Source organism: Amaranthus tricolor, chromosome 16 (genome assembly GCF_026212465.1).
Source record: "Amaranthus tricolor cultivar Red isolate AtriRed21 chromosome 16, ASM2621246v1, whole genome shotgun sequence".
NCBI classification, from domain to species: domain Eukaryota; kingdom Viridiplantae; phylum Streptophyta; class Magnoliopsida; order Caryophyllales; family Amaranthaceae; genus Amaranthus; species Amaranthus tricolor.
Genome location: NC_080062.1, coordinates 11,823,082 through 11,840,581, shown reverse-complemented (window position 1 = coordinate 11,840,581; position 17,500 = coordinate 11,823,082). Strand labels below are relative to the sequence as shown.

Genomic DNA, 17,500 nt, shown 5'->3' with positions numbered 1-17,500 from the left:
GTTTAAAAAAAAAAAAAAGAAGGAAGAATTTGATTACATGCGTCTGTACCAGTGGCGTCTAAAAGAGGAATACGAATCAGGGAAACCCGATGAGATAACTACTAGAGGTCAATCTATATCGATGTCTGCTGATAAAGCCAGAAGAGTAATTGATCAGATTCGTGGGCGTTCCTACGAAGAAACCCTTATGATATTAGAACTTATGCCCTATCGAGCATGTTATCCTATTTTTAAATTGATTTATTCTGCAGCAGCAAATGCTAGTCACAATAGAAAATTTAACAAAGCGAACTTAATTATTAGTAAAGCTGAAGTTAATAAAGGCACTACCATGAAAAAATTAAAACCGCGAGCTCGCGGACGTAGTTTCATGATAAAAAAACCTACTTGTCACATAACTATTGTATTAAGAGATACAAGCTTCTTTGATGGATATGAAAAATATATAGAAAGTTTAATTCCAGATGATATATTAACTTTGTTCCGTGTTATGCCTTTAGGTAGGCGAGTAGAACTTTTTTCTGGTCGTTATCTGGATAAGTTTAAATTAAAGTCTATGTTTTACCGTCTAGGTATATTATAAAGTAAGTATAGTGGGGTAATATGCCGGTATGAATGCTACGCTCAACACGAAACTTGTGATTGATAGTAAAACATCGATTCTTCTGTTGAGACTTAATTCTATCTTCATAGATTTCCCGAGATATTTTTTTACGAAGTTTTGTTATAGCATCTATAACTGCTTCTGGTTTAGGGGGGCAGCCCGGCAAATAGACATCCACAGGAATTAGTTTATCGACCCCTCGAACAGTACTATAAGAATCGGTACTGAACATCCCTCCTGTAATTGTACATGCTCCCATAGCAATAACATATTTTGGTTCAGGCATTTGCTCATATAATCTCACTAAAGAAGGTGCCATTTTCATTGTTACGGTACCTGCTGTTAAAATTAGATCCGCTTGTCTAGGGCTCGATCTGGGTACCAGTCCATAACGATCAAAGTCGAATCGCGAGCCTATTAATGAAGCAAATTCAATGAAGCAACAACTGGTACCGTAGAGAAGCGGCCATAAACTCGAGAGCCTTGACCAATTTGAAAGATCATTTGATGTAGTTGAAATAACTGAATTTTGGGCTATTCGATCAAGTAGTGGAAACTCAATGGAATTCATAACTGTTTCAATCTTATTTTTTTTTTCTTTTTTTTTTTTATTGTCGGAATATTCGGGGATTAAGACCATTCCAATGCTCCCTTTCGCCATGCATAAACTAAACCAACAATTAGGATAAGCACGAAAATTAAAGCTTCTATAAATACGGATACACCCAATATATCAAAACTCATTGCCCATGGATAAAGAAAAACGGTTTCAACATCAAAAACAACAAAAACTAGCGCAAACATATAATAATGGATTCGAAATTGTAACCAAGCATCCCCCATAGGTTCTATACCTGATTCATAAGTCGAAAGTTTCTCGGGTCCTTTGCTATTCGGAGCTAAAATTCCGGAAACTAGAAATGCTAAAATAGGAATAACACTTGATATTATTAAAAATGCGCAAAAAATATCATATTCATAAAGTAGAAACATAGACGGACTCCTTATGAATGTGGAAAATATGTCGAATTAGTTGATTCGAATTGGAATTCTCAAATTATCTATAACTCTAACTCTTTTAGTTAAAACAACAATTTATTTTGAGTGAACCGCCTAACCAACCGAGTTACGTTTGTTTACTGCGGGATGTGTTTCGTTTCAAGAGTGATTGACTCGAATCTTATTTCTGTTTTGTTTTCCATTCCACTTGTAATTTTTATTCTATATTATAGAATTATTCTATTGTTCTTATCTTATATATACAAATAAAACTTTCTCACTTTCACCTCGATTTTATATAACTAAAGAAAGAAAAGATTGAACCGGAAAAAAATCATAATTCAATTTGGAATTTTTTTCTTTCTTTCCGCTTTTTTTATTTATATTATTTATATATTATTTATAATAGAGAATTCTCGTGTAAGAGAATGTTGAAGAATTTCGATTTTAGAATTGGAATTATGTTGGTATAGTTTATTTAATTCTAATTCCGACAGAGTATTTCTATTGATTGTATAAGGAAAGAAAAGACTACTTGTTTTGCGCTTTGATAGGTAAGGTATATAAAGACAAAAAGTCTCTTTGCCGATGAAACGTTGGCAAAGAGACTTTTTCAAACCGAGGCTTGGATACAAATTAAATTCTATTAAACAAATCATATCACAGTTAAATAGGGTGTTCCTCGATCTATTTATTCCATTCAATTATAGTTGATTAGGTTGGAATGAATTATTAATATTCATTCGCTAGTATATAAATTTACTAGGGCTATACGGACTCGAACCGTAGACCTTCTCGGTAAAACAGATCAAACTTATTATTCGCAAAATGATTTGAACTGTTTCAAAGACCCAACATGCATTTTTTTTTGCATTGGGCTCTTTCATTAACTGATATAAATACCAGTTAGTCCACCATATTTTTTCTTGATAGAAAGAAAATGGTTCCATGTGCTCCGATTCATTATTTATTTGAATTTTGATTCAAAAGCACTACCAAAGTGTTTCAAAGAAGAGTTATATTGACGTAGGTCTGCCTTTGGCCTAGATCAATTGAAAAATTAAATGGAGTCTCTATCGTTCGGATTAACGAATCCAATATGAAACTTCATACACCTTAAAGTTCATAGGACGAAAAGAGATTTTTTGAGGCCCTTATACTCATTATGCCTAGCATTTAATAGGCTGGGTATTTACCCTATCAATATCTCAAATCAATAATGGGTTCTGTTTGGTAATGGTAACTAAACGGACACTTAACTTAAATCGGACCAAACTAGAACTTATTGTCAGGCTATTGTTCTCTTGTTTTGTTTCCTATAAAGTCATAGAGTAAGACATCGATTTATCAAAAAGATTAATTCTTTTGATTGCATGATGGACTCCCCTGAAAAACATTGGCGCGCGTGTAAACGAGGTGCTCTACCAACTGAGCTATAGCCCTTGTACTTATGCTCCCTATTTTAGCATGTAGATAATTTCTTGTCAAGATAAATATTCCACGATCCAACATCATAGTTCTTTGATCTGTTTAATTAATATTGCTTAATAAGCAATATTGGATTTATAATCTATCTATCTGATAGTTATATTTAGTCCTCTTTGGAATGATAAAAGACCTACTTAACTCAGCGGTTAGAGTACTGCTTTCATACGGCGGGAGTCATTGGTTCAAATCCAATAGTAGGTAAAACTTATTAGATACCCTCGATTCGGGGTATCTAATAAATTTTTCTATTTCTTTTTTTTTTTTGTTGCATTCTATATATAGATTCTACCGACAAGGGAACTTCTTTTGATTATTCGGACGCACCAACAGCTTACGAAATTGTATTGCGAGCCTCTACTCGTGTCCTAGCTCGTCTGAGAGCTAGATTTGCTTCAATTAATTGTCTCTTTCCTTCCGCCTTCTTCAAGTTAGCTTCTGCTATTTCAAGAGTTTCCTGAGCTTCTTGTGGATCAATGTCACTACCCTTCTCAGCATCATTTACTAAAATAGTAATCTGATTATTGCTTATTCTAGCAAAACCGCCCATCAGAGCCATTGTTGACCATTGGTCGTCAAGGCCTAACATTCTTAAAACACCTATATCTACGGCTGTCGCAGTAGCGGCATGGTCTTTTAATACGCCGATTTGGCCACTATTAGTAGATAAAATGATTGCTTTTACTTGTGAATTCCAAACACTTCGATTAGGAGTCAGTACACAAAGATTTAAGGTCATTTCTTTAATTTGCTCTCCATTTCTAAGTTTATAGCTTTCGTGGTAGCTTCATCGATGTTACCTACCAAATAAAAGGCTTGTTCGGGAAGACCATCTAATTCTCCGGAAAGAATTAATTGAAATCCTCTAATTGTTTCTGCTAGGCCAACATATTTTCCTGGAGAGCCTGTAAATACTTCTGCTACGAAAAAGGGTTGTGATAAGAAACGCTCAATTTTTCGTGCTCTTGCTACAGTTAAACGATCTTCTTCAGATAATTCGTCCAATCCAAGGATAGCGATAATATCTTGAAGTTCTTTGTAACGTTGTAAGGTTTGCTTAACTCTTTGCGCAGTTTCATAATGTTCCTCGCCAACGATCCTAGGTTGGAGCATAGTTGACGTTGAATCTAACGGATCCACCGCTGGATAGATCCCTTTGGCCGCCAATCCTCTTGATAGTACGGTAGTAGCATCTAAATGTGCAAATGTCGTGGCAGGAGCGGGGTCGGTCAAATCGTCTGCAGGTACATAAACTGCTTGAATCGAAGTTATGGACCCTTCTTTTGTAGAAGTAATTCTTTCCTGTAACGAGCCCATTTCGGTACTAAGAGTAGGTTGATAGCCCACAGCGGAAGGCATTCTACCCAATAAGGCAGATACTTCAGATCCTGCTTGGACGAAACGGAAGATATTGTCGATAAATAAAAGTACGTCTTGCTCATTAACATCTCGGAAATATTCCGCCATAGTTAGGGCAGTTAACCCAACTCTCATACGTGCCCCCGGCGGTTCATTCATTTGACCATAGACTAAAGCCACTTTTGACTCTGCAATATTTTGTTCATTGATAACTCCGGATTCTTTCATTTCCATGTAAAGATCATTTCCTTCACGAGTACGTTCACCTACTCCGCCAAATACGGATACGCCCCCATGAGCTTTTGCAATGTTGTTGATCAATTCCATAATGAGTACTGTTTTACCCACTCCTGCTCCCCCAAACAGTCCTATTTTTCCTCCACGGCGATAAGGAGCTAAAAGATCTACCACTTTAATTCCGGTTTCAAAAATAGACAATTTTGTATCTAACTGTGTAAAGGCGGGCGCAGATCTATGAATAGGAGATGTTGTGCTGGTGTCTACGGGACCTAAATTATCAACAGGTTCCCCAAGCACGTTAAAAATTCGTCCGAGAGTCGTGCCGCCGACTGGAACGCTTAAAGGAGCTCCTGTGTCAATAACTTCCATTCCTCGTGTTAGACCATCTGTAGCACTCATAGCTACAGCCCTAACTCGATTATTTCCTAATAACTGTTGTACCTCACAAGTCACATTAATTGGTTGACCACTAGTATCTCGACCCTTAACTACTAGAGCATTGTAAATATTGGGCATCTTGCCTGGAGGAAAAGCTACGTCCAGGACCGGACCAATAATTTGAGCGATACGCCCCAGGTTTTTTTTTTCAAGCGTGGAAACCCCAGAACCAGAAGTAGTAGGATTGATTGTCATAATATTATAGTTAAAATATGTCGAAATTTTTTGCGAAAATGAAAATTATCGAATCCAAAAAAAAAAAATGTCCGATAGCAAGTTGATCGATTAATTAAATAAGAAATAGGAGTTAGCAATCCATTTTGTTGGTACCATCCAAACGAATCAAATTCAACCCACCTATTTTCAAAATATCAAATAAATGGATGACCAAAAATCCTGAGAAAGTCTTTTATTTGCCTATCATTCTAGACAATACTTTCTATATTATCTACAGAAATCGAACCCGAACTCTAAACTCTATTTTTTTTTATGATTCATTATTTCTATCGAACTGGGACCTAGTTCGTATTTAGTATATAGATTTATGTCTAGCCTTTTCATGATGGAATTCCGCATATTTTCACATCTAGGATATACATATACAACATATACCCCTGTCAAGGGTAAATTTCGAATTATTTAATTCGTTCCATTTAAATGGGGACAAAGGGGTTAATAAATTAGAAACCTAAAGAACAACTGTTACGGTTGGGTTGCGCCATATATATGAAAGAGTATACAATAATGATGTATTTGGCGAATCAAATACATGGTCTATTAACGAACCATTTTGATTAGTTGATAATATTAATTGAGAATTTTATGAAAGATTCTTGTAAAAGGTTTTCTTAAGGCCGAATTTATGTCGAGTAGACCTTGTTGCTTTGTTGTAAAAAATTTAAAATTGAATTTGTAGGGAGGGACTTATGTCACCACAAACAGAGACTAAAGCAAGTGTTGGATTTAAAGCTGGTGTTAAAGATTACCGATTGACTTATTATACTCCTGAGTATGAAACCCTAGATACTGATATCTTGGCAGCATTCCGAGTAACTCCTCAACCTGGAGTTCCACCTGAAGAAGCGGGGGCTGCAGTAGCTGCCGAATCTTCTACTGGTACATGGACAAGTGTATGGACCGACGGACTTACCAGTCTTGATCGTTACAAAGGACGATGCTACAACATCGAGCCCGTTGCTGGAGAAGAAAATCAATATATTTGTTATGTAGCGTATCCTTTAGACCTTTTTGAAGAAGGTTCTGTTACTAACATGTTTACTTCCATTGTGGGTAACGTATTTGGGTTCAAAGCTTTGCGTGCTCTACGTTTGGAAGATTTGCGAATCCCTGTTGCTTATGTCAAAACTTTCCAAGGCCCGCCTCACGGTATCCAGGTTGAAAGAGATAAATTGAACAAGTATGGTCGTCCCCTATTGGGATGCACTATTAAACCCAAATTGGGGTTATCCGCTAAAAACTATGGTCGAGCATGTTATGAATGTCTTCGTGGTGGACTTGATTTTACCAAAGATGATGAAAACGTGAATTCCCAGCCGTTCATGCGTTGGAGAGACCGTTTCCTATTTTGTGCCGAAGCTATTTATAAATCACAAGCCGAAACAGGTGAAATCAAAGGGCATTATTTGAATGCTACCGCAGGTACTTGCGAAGAAATGATAAAAAGAGCTGTATTTGCTAGAGAGTTGGGAGTTCCAATCGTAATGCATGACTACTTAACAGGTGGATTCACTGCAAATACTAGCTTGTCTCAGTATTGCCGAGACAATGGTCTACTTCTTCACATCCACCGTGCAATGCACGCAGTTATTGATAGACAGAAGAATCATGGTATGCACTTCCGTGTACTAGCTAAAGCGTTACGTCTGTCTGGTGGAGACCATATTCATTCTGGTACCGTAGTAGGTAAGCTTGAAGGGGAAAGAGATATTACTTTAGGCTTTGTTGATTTACTACGTGATGATTATACTGAAAAAGACAGAAGTCGCGGTATCTTTTTCACTCAATCTTGGGTTTCCACACCTGGTGTTCTTCCTGTTGCTTCAGGAGGTATTCACGTTTGGCATATGCCTGCTCTAACCGAAATCTTCGGGGATGATTCTGTACTACAGTTTGGTGGAGGAACTTTAGGACACCCTTGGGGGAATGCACCGGGTGCTGTAGCGAATCGAGTAGCTCTAGAAGCATGTGTACAAGCTCGTAATGAGGGACGTGACCTTGCTCGCGAGGGTAATACAATTATTCGTGAAGCTGCTAAATGGAGTCCTGAACTAGCTGCTGCTTGTGAAGTATGGAAGGAAATCAAATTTGAATTCCCGGCAATGGATACAATTTAGTCTAAGTCATTAATGTTCGGTCTCTTAATTGAATTGTAATTAAACTCGGCCCAATCTTTTACTAAAAAGGATTGAGCCGAATACAATTTTTGTATATATCTTGTATCTCTCTATTTATAGAAACTTCTTTTTATATACAAGCAAGATCTTCAATTCAAAATTGAATACTAAACAACTCAAACTTTCTATTATTGTCTTGGATCCACAATTAATCCTACGGATCCCTAGGATTGGTAGAATTGGTAGATTCTTATACATATTCCGTGGGTTCGGCCTATGACTGTGGATATTAAGTCAAGTATACGAACTCCTTCTACCTATCTTGTATATTGTCCTTTTCGTTCCGTATTAGAATAGAAACTTATTCGGTCTTATATTAGACGGGATTCGACGAAAAAAAAATTCTTCATTTCATAAAATAGAAGATATATTCTTTATTTTTTTTATATAAATTTGACCTGACCTTGGAAATTCTGCCTTTTTTCTTTTTCTTTAGAATTTTTTCGAATTTTAAAGATAAAGAAAAAAGTTCTATCATATTCATATACAACGAAGTTATATCACGGATTTGTACAAGAAAGAATTACTTCTTTCAATAGAATATACTTAAGAATACTTACTCATTTTTCGTTAATAATCTGCGTGATTGGATCTAGATGCTTATTCTGACAAGAAATGTTCAAATTGATTTTCATCGAATGACTATTCATCTATTTTATTTTCATGCGAATAGGGGGCAAGAAAGCTCTATGAAAAAATGGTGGTTCAATTCGATGTTGTCTAAGAAAGGGTTCGAACATAAGTGTGGATTAAGTAAATCAATGGACAGTCTTGGTCCTATTGAAAATACCAGTAGAAAGGAAGATCCGAGTCTAAATGATACAGAAAAAAGCATTCATAGTTGGAGAAATGGTGACAATTCTAGTTACAGCAGTAATATTGATAATTTCTTTCGTGTCAGGGACATTCCGAATTTCATCTCTGATGATACTTTTTTACTTATAGATAGTAGGGGGGACAGTTATTCCATATATTTTGATATTGAAAATCAAATTTTTGAGATTGATAACGATCATTCTTTTCTGAGTGAACTACAAAGTTCTTTTTCGAAGTATTGGACTTCAAGTTATCTGAACTCGAAATCTAAGAGTGACGATACTTATAACGATCGTTCCGGATATTATACTAAAGATAGTTGGAATAATCACATTAATAATTGCATTGACAGTTATCTTCATTCTCAAATCAGTATTGGGAGTTCCATCCTAAGTGGTAGTGACAATTCCAGTGACAGTTACATTTTGAATTACATTTTTAATGAAAGTGGAAATAGGAGTGAAAATTTCAGTAAAAGAACGAGCACAAATGATAGTAATTTACCTAGAATAGAAAGTTCTAATAATCTTGATGTAACTCAAAAATATAAACATTTGTGGGTTCAATGTGAAAATTGTTATGCATTAAATTATAAGAAATTGCTTAAGTCAAAAATGGGTATTTGTGAACAATGTGGATATCATTTGAAAATTAATAGTTCAGATAGAATCGAACTTCTGATTGATCCGGGTACTTGGAATCCTATGGATGAAGATATGGTCTCTATGGATCCTATTGAATTTCATTCAGAGGAGGAAGCTTATAAAGATCGTATTGATTCTTATCAAACAAAGACAGGTTTAACTGAAGCTGTTCAAACAGGTATAGGTCAAATAAATGGTATTTCTATAGCAATTGGGGTTATGGATTTTGAGTTTATGGGAGGTAGTATGGGATCTGTAGTAGGGGAAAAAATCACCCGATTGATTGAATATGCTGCCAATAAAACCCTACCCCTTATTATAGTATGTGCTTCCGGGGGGGCACGCATGCAAGAAGGAAGCTTGAGCTTAATGCAAATGGCGAAAATATCGTCTGTTTTATATGATTATCAATCAAATAAAAAGTTATTCTATGTGTCAATCCTTACATCGCCTACTACTGGTGGGGTGACAGCCAGTTTTGGCATGTTGGGGGATATTATTATTGCCGAACCTAATGCCTACATTGCATTTGCGGGTAAAAGAGTAATTGAACAAACATTGAATAAGACAGTACCTGAAGGTTCACAAGCAGCCGAATTTTTATTCCATAAAGGTTTATTTGATCCAATCGTACCACGTAATCTTTTAAAAGGCGTTCTAAGTGAGTTATTTCAACTGCATGCTTTTTTTCCTTTGAATCAAAATAAAGTCGCGGATTAAAGTTTAAAGTCAATTATTTTATTTGTGTCAAAAAGTATTTTTTTTTATTGGAATCTATCGGAATAAAAGGAAAAACCAGAAATGAAGGATGGGGTTTTTTCGTTGGCGATATCCTAATTTTTGAATAAAAAAACAAAGACTTCAAAAATAGCTTTTTTAGATCTTTCAATATTTTTTGTGAATCTTTATTAACAATACCCCTTGGATCAAACTATAACGAATCCTTTGTAAATTGAATTTATAAGAAATCGTGTATTTTCTTGTAGTAGAAGCAAAATAAAGAAAAAAAAGATGACGAATACTAAAGTAAAGTTGATTATCATATATTATATGTAGAAAGTGAATTTCTTTTGTAGTTCTACATTCCTTGTACTTCTTAATATACTATATTAATTATATTAATTTTATAGAATTAGAATTCTAATTAATTTATTAATATAATAACAATAACATAATAACAACAAAAAATATAACAAACAGGTACAATTACAATACAATTATAGTAAATCGAGGTAATAACTATGAACTTTCCCTCTATTTTTGTGCCTTTAGTAGGCCTAGTATTTCCGGCAATTGCAATGGCGTCTTTATTTATTTATGTTCAAAAAAATAAGATTGTTTAGATTTTCGGGTTCAAATCTCATTTTTCAAGACTTAGACTTGAATCATAACATAGATATCTATTTAGTGGAATGGTATACCACGCGATTTCTTATGAACATAAACGAATGAACATAAACGAAAGAACCCTTACTTTAAATGTATGTGGAAAGATGACGACATAGGAGTACATGTTATTTTTTTGATCTAACTAAAAAGGAAAATAGAAATAAATATTTACGTAGGATATTTAAATAGAAAGTGAAACACATCCGACATCAGAATAGGACTAGTTGATGAGAGTTACCTCGGAAACAAGACAGAGTAAGGAAAGTACAATTCATTTGAGGTATTTTTCAATTCAAATTAAATGTAACCAAATCTAGTATGAATTGGCGCTCAGAACGTATATGGATAGAACTTATAACGGGATCTCGAAAAATAAGTAATTTCTCTTGGGCCTTTATCCTTTTTTTAGGTTCATTAGGATTCGTATTGGTTGGAATTTCCAGCTATCTTGGTAGGAATTTGCTATCTTTATTTCCCACCCAGCAAATTCTTTTTTTTCCACAAGGAATTGTGATGTCTTTCTATGGGATCGCGGGCCTCTTTATTAGCTCTTATTTGTGGTGTACAATTTCGTGGAATGTAGGTAGTGGTTATGATCTTTTCGATAAAAAAGAAGGAATAGTATGTATTTTTCGTTGGGGATTCCCTAGAAAAAATCGTCGCATCCTTTTCCGATATCTTATAAAGGATATCCAATCTATTAGAATAGAACTTAAAGAGGGTATTTCTACTCGTCGTGTTCTTTATCTGGAAATTAGAGGCCAGGGAGCCATTCCTTTGACGCGTACTGATGAAAATATGACTCCACGAGAAATTGAACAAAAAGCTGCTGAATTGGCCTCTTTTTTGCGTGTACCAATTGAAGTATTTTGAAAAAGAAAGCGATTCTGCCACGTATTCATGGACAGGCAGGAATTGCTTTGCTTTCACTTTTCGCAATTTCAATAGCCGTAAACACTCTTTTTTTTTCTTCAGTGGACTCTTTTTTCTATTTCTGTATTCTTTCGCGAGTCAAGGACTAATTAGCACTATCAAATCACAAAAAAACAAAGAAGAGATTCATGGATTCGATACATTGGAATAGAATTCATGTTTGAGAAAAATATTAGATCGCAGAACGTCGACGAACGCGACAGGTTCATTAACAATTTATAGATGAAAAATAAAATGGAAAAAAAGAAAATATTTATTCCTTTTCTATATCTTATATCTATAGTATTTTTACCCTGGTGGATCTCTTTATCATTTCAAAAAAGTCTGGAATCTTGGGTTACTAATTGGTGGAATACTAAGCAATCAGAAACTTTTTTGAACGATATTCAAGAAAATAATCTTCTAGAAAAATTCATCGAATTAGAGGAGCTCCACTTGTTGGACGAAATGATAAAGGAATACCCGGAAACACATCTACAAAAGCTTCGTATAGGAATTCACAATGAAACTATTCAATTGATCAAAATGCACAATGCGGATTGTATCCACATGATTTTGCACTTCTCGACAAATTTAATCTGTTTCCTTATTCTAAGCGGTTATTCTATTCTGGGAAATAAAGAACTTATTCTTCTTAACTCTTGGGTTCAGGAATTCCTATATAACTTAAGCGACACAATAAAAGCCTTTTCGATTCTTTTATTAACTGATTTATGTATCGGATTTCATTCGCCCCATGGTTGGGAACTAATGATTGGCTCTATCTACAAAGATTTTGGATTTGCCCATAATGATCAAATTATATCTAGTCTTGTTTCTACGTTTCCAGTTATTCTAGATACAATCTTGAAATATTGGATTTTCCGTTATTTAAATCGTGTATCCCCATCACTTGTAGTGATTTATCATTCAATGAATGACTGAAAAGACGAAAAAGGGGTATACGGATATAAATCGAATTCGAATTTCGAACGCGATGTTTGTTACTTTGTACATAATCACAGCATTACAAAATTGACTTCCTCTTTCTATTTATACCCATCTAAGACGGGAAGTTTCTCCCATATTCCAGTAATAAACTATTCTTTCAGTAAATTTAGTTTTCACTTAAAGTAAATAACAGAATCGGGGATAGGGAACTATACTAGCAACCTACCCAATTTATTGTAGAAATTTTCGGAATCAATAATTGGACCATGCAAACTATAAATACCTTTTCTTGGATAAAAGAACAGATTACTCGATCCATTTGCATATCGCTCGTGTTATATATAATAACTCGATCCTCCATTTCGAATGCATATCCCATTTTCGCACAGCAAGGTTATGAAAATCCACGAGAAGCAACTGGACGTATTGTATGTGCCAATTGCCATTTAGCTAATAAGCCCGTGGATATTGAAGTTCCACAAGCGGTCCTTCCAGATACTGTATTTGAAGCGGTTGTTCGAATTCCTTATGATATGCAATTAAAACAAGTTCTTGCTAACGGCAAAAAGGGGGGGTTGAATGTGGGGGCTGTTCTTATTTTACCTGAGGGATTTGAATTAGCCCCACCCAATCGTATTTCTCCAGAGATGAAAGAAAAGATAGGCAATCTTTCTTTTCAGAGCTATCGCCCCAATAAACAAAATATTCTTGTAATAGGTCCCGTTCCTGGGAAAAAATATAGTGAAATTACCTTTCCTATTCTTTCCCCGGATCCTGCCACTAAGAAAGATGTTCACTTCTTAAAATATCCCATATATGTAGGTGGTAACAGAGGAAGGGGCCAGATTTATCCTGACGGAAGCAAGAGTAATAATACAGTTTATAATGCCACAGCAGCAGGTATAGTAAAGAAAATTGTACGAAAAGAAAAGGGCGGATACGAAATAAGCATAGCGGATGCCTCGGATGGACGTGAAGTGGTTGATATTATCCCTCCAGGACCAGAGCTTCTTGTTTCAGAGGGTGAATCTATCAAACTTGATCAACCATTAACAAGTAATCCTAATGTGGGTGGATTTGGTCAGGGAGACGCCGAAATAGTACTTCAAGACCCACTGCGCGTACAAGGTCTTTTGTTCTTCTTTGCATCTGTTATTTTGGCACAAATCTTTTTGGTTCTTAAAAAGAAACAGTTCGAGAAGGTTCAATTGTCCGAAATGAATTTCTAGATTCGTGGATTTATCAATATCAAACTTGTAACAAGAACAAAATTAACAATTATTTGACAATATTGGACGATCAATAAATAAAAAAATTATGAGAAGGTTCTTTTTGTTTGTTTATACTTTTCTTCTACATCTACCAGAAGTTTGGAATTACTTGATACTAGATTATTACTTTTAATATATAGAAGATTGCGAAGACGACTATTCTACTTTTTCACCTTTTCCAATCGAAATTTGGATATTATCATATGATATTTTGGGTATTTCAATATCATAAAGTGTATCAAAAGTCTTCTATTTGAGAATCAAATTCGGCTGGATACTAGACTAAGCGGGGAATATAACGAAAAGAAAAATGAGGGGAACAAATGATTCTAGATAGGATTCTTTGCCTTCCCGGTCTTCGACACACGACAAGGAATTTTACAATACTTGTCGTGTGTCGAAAGAAACGTTAATGAGTCTTGATTCCCTTTGTCTTAGTCGGAATTTTTAGTCTTTCGCGAGATTGAACTCTTTTTCTTATTATTACACGTAACACGTATTAAGGAGTGGACAAACTGAAAAAGTGAGAGGGAAATATATTGAACAAATGGAACTTCTTGCATTCTATTTAATCTAGAAAAATCTAGATTCTATTGTATCATTCAGTAAATCAAATGATTTCTTTTTTCTAACAATTTAGGAACGATCAATAAGTACTGTGGAGGAATATATGTTCGAAATGACTAAATAAATTTTCCAAAAATATTGAAAGGGGGCTCTTTTTTTCATTTATACGAAAAATTTTGACTAAAAAGTTATGATAATTAAAAAAAAGAATTTAATGGGACCTCCCCCTTCTTTGTTTGTCTAATTCGAGGGGAAAAGGAAGGTCCCGTTAAGTTCTTATACTTTCATATCTATGCCTCGGTTCATGCAATTACTACAGCGATGAGCCTAATCCAGAATATGAACCATAAAAGAAAATACCTAGTAAACCGATCACAACAATACCAGCTACAGTACCTATTATCCAAAGAGGAATCCTTCCAGTAGTATCGGCCATTTACCCCACTTCCCTCCACATTTCATCAAGTAGTCGTGCTTAGAGACATAAACAGTCATGGATAATTATGAAATGAGGTCCTTCCGAATGGGATAAGAGCATTCCTATTCTATATATTTCGTTCCTTCTTTTTATTTATTTTTATTTAATTGAAAAAATAATTAGAAAATAAAACAGCAAGTACAAAAATGAGTAATAGCCCCCAATAAAGACTGGTACGATTCAATTCAACATTTTGTTCGTTCGGGTTTGATTGTGTCGTAGCTCTATAATTCGGATTCGGTTTTGTTTATCGTTGGATGAACTGCATTGCGGATATTGACCCCAAAAAAGAAACGGTAGGTACAGCCAGTCCGTGAACAGCCAGCCATCGCACGGTAAAAATTGGATAGGTTCGATCTATGGTCATTGGGCCTCCTAAAAGGATCTACTAAATTCATCAAGTTGTTCCAAAGAGTCAAAACGGCCAGTTATTAATGGAATTCCTTGTCGGCTCTCTGTGAAATATTCGTTTGGCCGGGGGCTTCCAAACACATCGTAAGCTAAACCTGTGCTGACGAATAACCAACCCGCAATGAATAGGGAAGGTATAGTAATGCTATGAATAACCCAGTATCGAATACTGGTAATAATATCAGCAAAAGAACGTTCTCCTGTGCTTCCAGACATGCTGAGCTCCACATATTCTTGTACAGTCAAAGGCAAATCCGTAAAAGATGAAATTAGTAAATTTCCTTTTACTTTTGACTTTACGTAAAAACGTAAAGATCTTGTAGGATTACCAATATAGTACCAAAGGTGTCTTTAGAGTATACCGAATCAGTATAGCTATCCTTCTTCTGACACAGCAAGGCGATTTCAGTTAATATTTAAATGAAGTACGAGAGAATTTCTTTGTTTTTTTTTGTGCATATGGAACTAGTTTTCATTTTTTTTGAATTCCGGAAGAAGATTATCATATTCTTCCAATAACCGAGTTGGAAAAAAGAAAGATTTTTTTGAATGATGATAATCTTTTTCTTTTCATTCAAAAGATTATTTATTTTATCTGGATGAACCCAATTGTTGAGGCTAATAAGTTCAATTGAAAATAAAAACTAAAAAGTGTTGTGTTATAATTATAAAATAAAAAACCTGTTCGTTCGAAAAAAAAATCGATTTGATCCCAATAGAAATGATTTTTCATTTTATTCTAGAGTGATTCAAACAAATAACATTTTATTTTTGAAGAAAATTCCGAAAATTCCATAGTTATATTTATTATTATTTTAATATTAGATTAGTTTACTCAAAGGTTTTGCAAAAAATATGTTGATTGAAAATTATGAGATGCGTAGATGTCACAGATAATCAGCCGTGTCGTTTTTTTTATACCGACCTTACTTTATTTTTGTTAGTGACATCTATAATGTAATAGTTGATGAATTCAAAATATTCAATTGAACTTATTCTTTGAATTGCGATTTTTGCTTATTTTTTTTTTCTAAATGGAAACTTAGGTAAATGCTTTAGACACATATGTATAAAAAGAACATATTTTAGTTAGCTCCTTCATGCCTACTCTAACTAGTTATTTCGGTTTTTTACTAGCGGCTTTAACTATAACCTCCGCTCTATTTATAGGTCTAAACAAGATACGACTTATTTGAAATTAATTGAATGAACAACTCAAGGAATGTTTCTGTGGGATTCCGCCCATGTTTCTAGTTCTTTACTGCAGCAATTGAGAATTTTTGGTTATTGAGATTCATGGGCAATTCAGATTAATATTTATGGATAGATATTACCTTTCTTTTTTTTTTTTTTTTCAAACAAATTGAAATGATTGAAGTTTTTCTATTTGGAATTGTCTTAGGCCTAATTCCTATTACTTTGGCTGGATTATTTGTAACTGCATATTTACAATACAGACGTGGTGATCAGTTGGATCTTTGATTAATTAACAAATTTTTTTTGATTGACCTCCTGTGGATTAAAGAAAGGAGGAGGTCAATTTTAGATTCGATTACTGTTCATTTATTTCAGTCTAATTCAATTTGACTTAACAAGAATGGAATCACGCTCTGTAGGATTTGAACCTACGACATCGGGTTTTGGAGACCCACGTTCTACCGAACTGAACTAAGAGCGCTTTCTTATCAAAATAGATAAGACTGGAAAGAAAGGGTTTTTTTATAACTGAAAACTCTATCTACATCTTGCATGCATACATTATTTATCATATAGAGTATAATAAATAAAATGAGAGATTAGGCATGTCCAATTTGAATCAAAATTTCAATTAATTCCTACTTACTTCTCAAAGTAAAAGTAATTAGGTAGGGATGACAGGATTTGAACCCGTGACATTTTGTACCCAAAACAAACGCGCTACCAAGCTGCGCTACATCCCTTTCAATTCAATTGGTTTTTATAGTGTAATTGTAAAACATCCTTGTCTTGTTTTCCACATTCTTATTTCTCATATAAATTCATAATTAAACTGCACTGCTATTTCCTCTTCTTTTTGGTCTTTTATCATATAAGGTATAATAAAAAGGATTTGTATATTTATGTATATGAAAAACCTGTTGTAAACGAAAAAAAAAGACTTTTCGTTTCGGGAATGCTCAGTTCAATAGGAAGGGGCATGTTACTCTTTTTCTTAAAAAAAATATCTTATCGACTCGAAGTAAAAAAGTAAAAGTACGTAGATTTTTTTTTAGGGATTTCGTGTACAAATACAAGTAGTCTTTGACTCTATACATAGGATTATAGATTAGATATGTATTACTTTTATTTTATATATTAAAGAAATGAAAAAGGAGGATTTTCAATGCGCGATTTCAAAACATATCTTTCCGTGGCACCGGTACTAAGTACTTTATGGTTTGGGTCTTTAGCCGGTCTATTAATAGAAATCAATCGTTTTTTCCCAGATGCGTTGACATTCCCCTTTTTTTGAGTCTAGTTATTGAGACGGGTAAGGGGTTAAC

General features: G+C 34.5%; 8 protein-coding genes and 2 non-coding genes across 10 annotated transcripts in view; 5 read left to right on the top strand and 5 right to left on the bottom strand.

Moving 5' to 3' along the window:
- The window catches only part of LOC130802548 (50S ribosomal protein L22, chloroplastic-like), a 613-nt gene extending 30 nt beyond the window's left edge, over positions 1 to 583 (top strand). Inside the window, exon 1 of the mRNA XM_057666559.1 lies at positions 1 to 583. This exon is cut by the window's left edge and continues 30 nt beyond it. Coding sequence (XP_057522542.1) covers positions 1 to 583 — 583 coding nt within the window.
- Positions 584 to 602: 19 nt separating this feature from the next.
- Positions 603 to 1,963, bottom strand: LOC130802547 (NAD(P)H-quinone oxidoreductase subunit K, chloroplastic-like; the record flags this gene model as incomplete). The annotated part of the gene is made up of 1 exon (XM_057666558.1): positions 603 to 1,963. A coding segment is annotated over exon 1 (663 nt), but the record flags the coding sequence as incomplete, so codon positions are not given.
- Positions 1,964 to 3,331: 1,368 nt separating this feature from the next.
- Positions 3,332 to 5,452, bottom strand: LOC130802122 (ATP synthase subunit beta, chloroplastic-like). Its single transcript, XM_057666022.1, has 2 exons — positions 3,841 to 5,452; positions 3,332 to 3,775 (listed from the first exon to the last, which is right to left on the bottom strand). Exons 1-2 carry the CDS (start codon positions 5,318 to 5,320, stop codon positions 3,423 to 3,425), a joined length of 1,833 nt encoding a protein of 610 aa, XP_057522005.1. The 5' UTR covers positions 5,321 to 5,452; the 3' UTR covers positions 3,332 to 3,422.
- A 413-nt stretch (positions 5,453 to 5,865) lies between these two features.
- Positions 5,866 to 8,178, top strand: LOC130802106 (ribulose bisphosphate carboxylase large chain). The gene has a single exon (XM_057666009.1). It carries the CDS (start codon positions 6,052 to 6,054, stop codon positions 7,477 to 7,479), a length of 1,428 nt encoding a protein of 475 aa, XP_057521992.1. The 5' UTR covers positions 5,866 to 6,051; the 3' UTR covers positions 7,480 to 8,178.
- Positions 8,133 to 10,504, top strand: LOC130802105 (acetyl-coenzyme A carboxylase carboxyl transferase subunit beta, chloroplastic). The gene has a single exon (XM_057666008.1). The coding sequence runs from the start codon at positions 8,136 to 8,138 to the stop codon at positions 9,717 to 9,719; it is 1,584 nt and encodes a 527-aa protein (XP_057521991.1). The 5' UTR covers positions 8,133 to 8,135; the 3' UTR covers positions 9,720 to 10,504.
- A 202-nt stretch (positions 10,505 to 10,706) lies between these two features.
- Positions 10,707 to 11,261, top strand: LOC130802546 (photosystem I assembly protein Ycf4-like). Its single transcript, XM_057666557.1, has 2 exons — positions 10,707 to 10,764; positions 10,972 to 11,261. Exons 1-2 carry the CDS (start codon positions 10,707 to 10,709, stop codon positions 11,259 to 11,261), a joined length of 348 nt encoding a protein of 115 aa, XP_057522540.1.
- Positions 11,262 to 11,493: 232 nt separating this feature from the next.
- On the top strand, positions 11,494 to 14,540 carry LOC130802123 (cytochrome f-like). Its single transcript, XM_057666023.1, has 2 exons — positions 11,494 to 12,208; positions 12,502 to 14,540. Exons 1-2 carry the CDS (start codon positions 11,544 to 11,546, stop codon positions 13,478 to 13,480), a joined length of 1,644 nt encoding a protein of 547 aa, XP_057522006.1. The 5' UTR covers positions 11,494 to 11,543; the 3' UTR covers positions 13,481 to 14,540.
- A 99-nt stretch (positions 14,541 to 14,639) lies between these two features.
- LOC130802118 (cytochrome b559 subunit alpha-like) lies at positions 14,640 to 15,403 on the bottom strand. Its single transcript, XM_057666019.1, is given in 2 exon segments — positions 14,640 to 14,943; positions 14,946 to 15,403. Coding segments are annotated over 2 exon segments (378 nt in total). The 5' UTR covers positions 15,195 to 15,403; the 3' UTR covers positions 14,640 to 14,814.
- Positions 15,404 to 16,582: 1,179 nt separating this feature from the next.
- TRNAW-CCA (transfer RNA tryptophan (anticodon CCA)) lies at positions 16,583 to 16,656 on the bottom strand. The gene has a single exon. It is a non-coding gene; the product is annotated as a tRNA-Trp (tRNA).
- A 188-nt stretch (positions 16,657 to 16,844) lies between these two features.
- TRNAP-UGG (transfer RNA proline (anticodon UGG)) lies at positions 16,845 to 16,918 on the bottom strand. Its single transcript has one exon. It is a non-coding gene; the product is annotated as a tRNA-Pro (tRNA).
- Between the last annotated feature and the right edge of the window lie 582 nt (positions 16,919 to 17,500).

Excerpts from the sequence above, each read along its gene's own strand:
- LOC130802122 (XM_057666022.1), bottom strand. The coding sequence starts at position 5,320 with ATGACAATCAATCCTACTACTTCTGGTTCTGGGGTTTCCACGCTTGAA. Across the intron at positions 3,776-3,840 it reads TATAAACTTAGAAATGGAGA|AAGTAAAAGCAATCATTTTA; the intron begins GCAAATTAAAGA and ends TTTGGAATTCAC.
- LOC130802106 (XM_057666009.1), top strand. The coding sequence starts at position 6,052 with ATGTCACCACAAACAGAGACTAAAGCAAGTGTTGGATTTAAAGCTGGT.
- LOC130802105 (XM_057666008.1), top strand. The coding sequence starts at position 8,136 with ATGCTTATTCTGACAAGAAATGTTCAAATTGATTTTCATCGAATGACT.
- LOC130802546 (XM_057666557.1), top strand. The coding sequence starts at position 10,707 with ATGAATTGGCGCTCAGAACGTATATGGATAGAACTTATAACGGGATCT. Across the intron at positions 10,765-10,971 it reads AACGGGATCTCGAAAAATAA|GTAGTGGTTATGATCTTTTC; the intron begins GTAATTTCTCTT and ends CGTGGAATGTAG.
- LOC130802123 (XM_057666023.1), top strand. The coding sequence starts at position 11,544 with ATGAAAAATAAAATGGAAAAAAAGAAAATATTTATTCCTTTTCTATAT. Across the intron at positions 12,209-12,501 it reads TATTTAAATCGTGTATCCCC|AATCAATAATTGGACCATGC; the intron begins ATCACTTGTAGT and ends AGAAATTTTCGG.